At 32.7% G+C, this 8460-nt stretch overlaps 1 protein-coding gene across 1 annotated transcript; it reads left to right on the top strand.

The window, feature by feature from the left end:
• The first annotated feature begins 5305 nt into the window (after positions 1-5305).
• Positions 5306-6055, top strand: LOC149568533 (uncharacterized). Its single transcript, XM_089816741.1, has 3 exons — positions 5306-5389; positions 5486-5492; positions 5640-6055. The coding sequence occupies exons 1-3, from the start codon at positions 5306-5308 to the stop codon at positions 6053-6055; spliced, it is 507 nt and encodes a 168-aa protein (XP_089672867.1).
• The last annotated feature ends 2405 nt before the right edge of the window (positions 6056-8460 follow it).

Genomic DNA, 8460 nt, shown 5'->3' with positions numbered 1-8460 from the left:
AAAAAATTTTCTACGCTGACTTGTGGCTTAGTCTGGTAAAAGTAGAGGGTCTTATCTTGTCTTGAGTCATCATGGACCATTCAGTTTAGCATAATGTAGTTGAGAGGAGTGAATTTTAGCAAAGCTACTAGCTAAGTGTGGGCTTGATAGACAAGAAGGTTTCTTGGTGGCTTGCGAGTATAAGTTTAAATTCTTCTTGGGTTTTTCTACTAGATTGTAGATTTGGGCTAGTGGTTGGATCTTGTGAGGTCTTGCATAACTACTATAGTAATTTGCTGATGTATTTGGTCATAACCCAAAATGCCTTACAATCGGACATGTTGGATGAAAATCTTATGATTCAATTATTAGAATTGGAAAGGTTTTAGATCTAAATCTCTATGTTATTGTTATTCTTTTAATGTGTAGTTATTTGTTGGGGGCTAGGTCATCTCCTTTGGGGATACACCTGCCTTGTACAACACCAATATGACAATCTTGAAATTGTGCACCAAATCCAAGCATTTGTTCATTAAAAACTTCAATAAGTGCCTTACATCCTACTTATACCATTGTGGGAGATGGCCTTATAGCTTCCAAAAAAATTCACGTGTCCACAAATCAAAATAACCTTTCAACTTGTACAAAAATGTAAAAGTTTCCTTTTGCAAATTTCCAACATTTTTTGCAATGTAATAATAATTTGAGAAATTTTCACCAAGACAATATATGACTCCTATTAACATGGCCAAATGACCATAAAACATGCAAATATCAATTCTATTACATCACATGGCCAAATTTGAACTTTGATTACCTATCGACTCTTGTTGACTGATGAACAAATAATGGAATAATGAAGCAAAAGCATGCCCAATGGTTACAACTTATTATTAAATGACTCCCAGATGCACCAAACAACTAAAGACACAATCAAGTCTAGTCTCAGAAGAAATTGGGAAAAAGGGCTTTTATAAAGGCAACAAGAAGTGAAACAAAAATATTAACAATAGAAGCCATGTGGTAAATGAGAACGATCTCCATACAAAATAACATGATAGAATTGTATCAAGACCTGAAGAGTAGATTATTCTGAATCTTTCAACTCTCCTAATGTTTCTCTCTCTCTCACCTTTACAAAATCTTCCCCACCATAATCTTTGTAAATTGTGCTCTAAATTACCCCCATCTAATTTCTTAGTATAACTTTGTTTACTTTAATTATTTATTCTACCCATTTTTTTAACTTAACTTTCATCTTTTCTTTTAATTTTCTTAAGTACTATTATTTTTTCTAACATGCACAAATTCTAATAATATATATGGAAATTTAGTGTAATTAAATATACACATAATTTATTTATTTTTTATATAAATTTATTTTATGTATATTTTACTTTCTTCAATTTTAACTTGTTAAAGTGATATTTCATTTCAATGTTTGATTAAGTATATTATTATTTTATTTACATCTTTTATTTCTCTACTTAATATACTTAATATGCACAGCATTAATAATAAATAAAGTAAATTTAGTATAATAAAATATATAAATAACTTTCTTAATTTAATATTTATATGCATGAAAAATACAACACAAATCTACCTACCTACCTACCTATCTATCTATCTAACTTGAAACTCTTTCACATTTTTAAGAGAATCTATTTACTTTTTTTATATAAAAATAATCATTTTAATATATGCATTATATTTTTCTATATATTTGCTTTCATTAAACAATAAGTTTTATTTCTTTAATTTTTATCATTTAAAATTTGGTACTATAAATTTAAGCTTAGATTTCTTCAATTTTATATGGTTGTGGCCAGACAAAAACTTAAAATTAAATTGGAAGAAAATGCAAACAAATTTATTAAGTTTAATATATATGCATCAATCAATTTTTTTTTTTAAATTGTGTAACTTGTTACAATAAGTAAATAATTTAAATGGTGTAGAAATTATTTAGAATTCTCTTTTATTTTCTTTGGTCTTTCTATTTCAAGTGAGAGAAAGATTTCATTGCAAAGAATTCCTGCTTGATAAGATCTAAAGATGGTGATATTTAAAATTATTTATTTTAATTTATCAAAAAAAATTTAAAATTAATATTATTTAATCTTTTACATTATAAAATATTACACTCTTTTAGAAATATATAAATTATAAATTTTAATATAAATAAATTTAATAAAATATATGATAATCACTATATTATAATAATAAAATAATAGATTAAATTAAAAATATGTGTAATTTAATATATTGACATAAATGTTATAAATTATATTAAATAAATAATATAAATCACTCAAAAAGAGAAAAAATAAAAGAAGATGAAGGAGAAAAATAAATAAAAGGAGAAGGGAGAAAAAGAGGACAAGGGGAATTTTAGGTAATTTTAGGTATATGAAAATGGAAATGACTCAATTCTTTCACCATCCTTATAGAAGAACATTATTATTACAAAATTTTCCTATAACCATCGCATCTTATTAGAATGAAAATGCTAGTAATTTTATTTTCCAAAATTTAAATTGGATTATATGGATGTTCAACTAGAAGAAAGACAAAGTCTCAATACATTGCTTAGAATAGCTAGACTCGATATTTTGAGATTCTATAGAATAAATGAGTTTTACTATGCTAAATCTAATTTCTAAATTACAAATTAATTTTGAAAATGGTTGATTTTAAGACCATGATGTTGTTACCCTGCCATTTATTTTTATTTTTTAGAGTCAAGTTCTCAATCAAACCAATATGACTCAAATTTTATAAAAGTAAATAGTACTTCAAACTTATTTTTCAAAATTAATTTTAATTATTTGATTGTTCTACTCATTCTTACCTTCAAAAACGAACCTACGTGTATCAAAAATGGATTTAATTTGTTTAAGTAAATGCTCAAATTATTACAAATTCTAGCCTAAAGAATTAGAAACGCTAAAACCGAACATTCACAATCAAAGAAAGTTCAAGGTGCTTAAAAATGTTAAAGCAATAAGAAAGTCAAATTGGTAACTCTTCCCAGTTATTGATGCTAAAAAAAATGGAGCACACAAAACTTAATAGTTCTTAATGCTTCAAAAATGAGCATTCACAACCAATTTTATCAAAACCATGTAAAGCTCTTAAAAATAGAGCAGGCATAACTTAGTAGTTTCAAATGCATTTTGAATTTTACAATCAATCTCTATTCCAAGAAATTTTTGTGAAAACCTTGGAGATTTTCCCAGAACAGGATGCACAGTATAGATTAATTGGAATGAATATTGATTTCCATTGCTGTGATCAAACAAAAGCACTCGGCGGATTTTTGCTAATATCCTCGCTGTTCGGAATGCAGATGTTTAGAAACACCATGCGGGTTCATCAATGTCCCCTGATTAAACTTAAAGATATTGCGCTTCATTGACAACAAATTTATTTCAAGAGAAACATTGTAATAGTGTGTGAAATATCAGATCCCTAAAATTTCTCCTCACAGGATGTAACATTTGGGACTGCATACAATGAATTTATTATAAGGTTTTCAAAACTTTTTGAGTAGATGTAACCGACAGACACTTGGGGGATTTATTAAAGAGGCTTAGAAAATCTGTGAGAAAATGCACTTGTTGGGTTGAAGTCGAATGCTATAATCTCTGCAAAGTTTCTCATTGAAATTGTGTACCAATTTCATCCTTTGAAACATAGAATGGATATCAATCATAGATTGGTTAAAGTTTGATCACTTATAACGAAGCTTTTACTTTGGAATTGCTTACGGTAAACAAGACTGCAAAATGGGGAATCCCGTATAGGGAACGTGGGATTAGTTTGACCAAATGCCTCATAGAGACGCTAATGAGAATTCATTTGAATGTGGAGCTTCAAACAAAAGAGGTGAGCAGCTAATTGTTTGACATAATGTCTTCAAGAAGGTTGTGAATGTTTGATTGATTGCCAAGATTGCCTCATCAGGAAATGGCTGCAATGGACATGCATGCAGATTGTGGAAACATAGATTACACTGCAACTATTTGACTAAATGCCTCATAGAGAAACCGGCCCACCAAAAGCTATAAAAGCAGCGATGTCACAAGAAATGTCATAAGTGCAAGAGTTTTCATAAAATAAATGTGCTGAAAGCTTCATTATCTATTTCTCCCGTTCTTGTTGAGATCGGTGCCATGTCAAGAATCATTGGGAGCATGTTGCACAATAGATATTATACATGGGTACTCAGGATATGAAACGAAGAGCTTTGAATATCTTGCTATTAGCTTTGATGTCCGTAACAAAATGACAAATGTTGAATGGCACACCAACCATTTGACAAATTGCTCACGCTGAAAGCGCACGATACAAAAATTTGTCATACTAACTAGCACTTGTATCCCCAAAGGTCCAAGGGTCAAGCCGATTCGCAAGTCAAAGAAATTATGTGCAAATTTAGCAAAGCTATAACATCAAAGCCATTCTGTGCAGTTTCAAAGTTTCTTTATTTCCTTCTTTTCCCCTGAAATTTAAAGCGGAAGGATTATGTAAATGCTTATTACAGGTATTAGGCTAAGATGCTGGCCTCAAGGGACTAACAAATCAAAATATGAGTGATAACAGCTCTATTTTGAAAGAAACAAGACAATAAATTAATTAGCCAAGTTACACAAAGGACGATAGAGAACTTTTATTTACTAACAGTGAATCATGGTTAACTTCAAAGTTATAAACAATGCAGTATCAAAACAAAGATGGTATTAATCATAATTAACAAGAGCAAAAGTAAAATGAAGTCATAATGGGGTTGGGAGTTATCAACCAGAATAAGGATTCATCGGGATGCCGAAGGAAAGTGTTTTTAAATAAAGATATCTTGGTCTAGCATGAGGATTCAGAGGGTTTAGGACAACTGAATGAGGTTGAGGTTTTACTCGCTGTTCCCCCCTTTCTTTCTGATCTAAAATGTCAAACTCCAATTCCAGTAGAAAATTTAGATTGCTCCATGACTGAACATTATTTAGAGGAATGTTTTAACGAAAAAGATGAGTTATGTTCACAAGATCTTCAGAAATTCCAGGGAGATAAGGAGTCTTCAGATTCAGTGGGAATTGAGGTTGATCTTGGCATTGATAGATGCTTTGACCATTCTCAAACTTTGTCTCTTTCACAATCAGCCGCAGTCAATTTGACACCAAAAAAGATACCTAAAGTGAGGCAGAAAATCTAATAGGGTGATAACAAGAGAGGAGGTAGAAGCAGGCTTTCAATCCACTCTTGATGGAAATTTTTCTATCTTGACACGTTCGACAAGGAGAGCAAAAGTCTCTCCTTCTCAAAGATGAAGATTATTTCGTGGAATGTCAGAGGCATTAATGCCTCTGACAAGAGACAAAGAATCAAGAAACAGCTTGATTCTTCGAAGGCAGATATTATTATGTTACAGGAAACCAAGTTATCGCAGGGAAATTACAAAAAATCAATTATGACTTGAAAGGGTTGGTGCTCTGTTCATGTGCAGGGAATGGGTGCTTCAAGGGGTCTTGGCATCTTGTGGAATCCTAAGATAGTGCAAGTCTAGTTGATCCAACAGCAAGCAAATTGGCAATTGATAAAAGTCCAACATTTCCAACTTTCTTTTCATCTTTTTAATGTGTATGGTCCCTCTGCTACAGATGATAAGAGAAGGCTATGGAAAACTTTAACAGGTGTTATTCAGAGTATCCAGGTCCTAAATGTTATCATGGGTGGTGATTTTAATGCTATTCTCAATGCGGATGAAAAAATTGGAGGTATTTGCCCTCCAGCTAAGACCGTTCAAGACTTCTCCTCTTTCCTTTTGGATAATGATTTCTTAGATTTGATTCCTTATTCAGGTGGTTATACTTGGACTAATAAGCAAATGGGTTTCCATCAGATAGCTGAGAGGCTTGATAGATTTCTGATATCTCAGTTATGGAGAATTCAAAATTATAGTATTTCTTCAGCTATTTTGTCCTTCCTAGGCTCTGACCACTTCCCAATTGAGTTGTTAATAAATCTTCCTTCTTTGGCTTATCACAATCACAGGCCATCTTTCAAGTTTGAATGAATGTGGTTTAGACATCCCCAATTTCATCTTTTATTGAGGGAGTGGTGGTTAAATGCTCCACGTGTTATGGGCATCAAGATGTATCAGTTTTGGTCAAAACTCAAACATATGAAGACTCAGATAAAAAAATGGAATAAATTTGTTTTCAAAAATGTTTTCTTTGAGAAAGAGGTGGTCAAGCAAAAACTTTATTAGATTAACAATCATGTCATTCATCATGGTTTGGATAGTGATACCTTTTTGCAACAAAAACATCTACAAGAAGAGTGGGAGGAACTTTGTTCATGAGAAGAGGCTTATTGGAGACAAAAATCACGAGAGCTTTGGCTACAAGAGGGGGACAAAAGTACCAAATTTTTTCATGCTATTGCAAAACAAAAGCAGGCTTCAAGAACTATATTCTCTATCAAAGATTCAGATTCAGGCAATTCTATTCTTACTTTTGAAGGTATTCAACAGGAAGGTGTTAAATTTTTTAAAAATTTATTAGACCCTCAGGAGGCTGATGTTCCCTCACATCAACAACAAGAAGAGTTATTGAACAATATCCCAACTCTAGTTACAGCTCAGGATAATTGCATGTTGATGGCCCCATTCACTATAGTGGAACTCCATACTGTCGTGTTTTCCATTTCTTCGGATAAATCCCCAGGGCATGATGGGTTCTCAACCCTTTTTTTTCAAAGATGTTGGATTTTTATTTGTTGGGACCTCTTGGCAGCACTGGAGGAATCAAGGAAGAGTAAAGCCATGCTTTGTAATTTTAATACCACTAATATTGCCCTTATTCCTAAGGTCAAAGACCCTAAGACGTTTGTTGATTTTAGACCCATTTCATTGTGCAATGTGATCTACAAAATCTTTACTAAAGCTATTTACCTCAAATTGAAGAAATTAATTCCTAATCTTATTTCTCTGGAGCATGCGGGTTTTGTGCCAGGAAGGGAAGCATTGGAAGGTGCCTTGGTGGCACATGAAGCTCTACATTCCATTAAGACTCACCAAACTCAAAATTTTGTTATTAAGTTAGATATGATGAAAGCATATGATAGACTTCGTTGGGACTTTTTATTCAAAGTTTTGGACAAGTTTGGTTTCTTTGCTGCGTGGTGTAAATGGGTAAAAGCATGTATATCTGAAGCATGGTTCTCAATCATTATTAATGGTTCTCCAACTGGTTTTTTCTCTTCCTCACAAGGTATTAGACAAGGTGATCCACTATCTCCGATTCTATTTATCTTGATGGCAGAAGTGTTCAGTAGGTCAACTAAGTCCCAACAGGTGCAAGGAGTATGGAAAGGTGCTCTAATTGCAGGCACTTTGTTACACATTCTCTTTTTGCGGATGATACACTACTTTTTGGTTATGCCTCCATTCAAGAAGCAAGACAGATAAAGAGAACCCTCCAAGCTTACACACTAGCCTCAGGTCAGAAAGTTAATCAGCTCAAATCAAAAATTTATTTTTTCAACACAGTCTGTTTTGGCTTGCAAAATCCAAAATATTTTACAATTTCCAGTGGGTAAACTTCCATCAATGTACTTGGGAATTCCTTTTTTTGTGGGAGCAAACAAAGTTGTTTACTGGAACAACATCATTGAGAGGATAAAACATAGACTTGTAGCTTGGAAAGCGAGATGGCTATCACTATGAGGGAGAATCCTATTAGTCAAAACAGTGTTAACAACAATTCCAAATTATTTTTTTGCTGTCTTGAATGCTCCTGCCTCTGTTATTAGCCAGATTGAGAAACTGATTAGAAGTTTTCTTTGGTCGGATAATATGTCTGGGGATAAGAAGATTCCCCTAATATCTTTAAAAGAGATGTCTCATTCTAAATCTAAAGGAGGGGTGGGCTTGCAAGAACTTCTAAGTAGAAATAAAGCATTTGGAGGAAAACTCGTTTGGTTTATGTATGAGAAACCAAATAGCAAATGGTGTTCTATTATGCGTAAGAAATATTTGGATATTGATGACCCATTGCATATCTTCACTTTAGCAAATCCTCCAAAGGGGTCAGCAATTTGGAATTTTATGATGGCTTCAAGAGAGGTGTTCTTCAACTACATCACGTGGGAAGTACATAGCGGGTTATCTGTTTCTTTTTGGGTAGATTCTTGGTTGGTCTTTCGACCTCTTGTGAACTCTTCCCAAGCTTTGGAGATCATGCATATCACTAACCAACATTGGGGCTCAAAATTGATTGATTTTGTGGTTGCAATTGAGTTACACTCAGGCAAGGGTATTTGGAAGGATCCGACATCCTTACCACTGGACAATAATCAATGTTCCTTTTTATTGGGAGTTTTTAAGGAAAGAAATATTTATTTTTCTCGAGATAAGGATGTAGTAAGATGGGCTCCTTCTAAAGATGGTAGGTACTATGTTAAAGAAGGTTATAAATC

This window comes from Cupressus sempervirens, chromosome 3 (genome assembly GCF_028749045.1).
Source record: "Cupressus sempervirens isolate cs-2001-9-10 chromosome 3, ASM2874904v1, whole genome shotgun sequence".
NCBI classification, from domain to species: Eukaryota; Viridiplantae; Streptophyta; class Pinopsida; order Cupressales; family Cupressaceae; genus Cupressus; species Cupressus sempervirens.
This window is presented reverse-complemented; position numbering and strand designations above follow the sequence as displayed.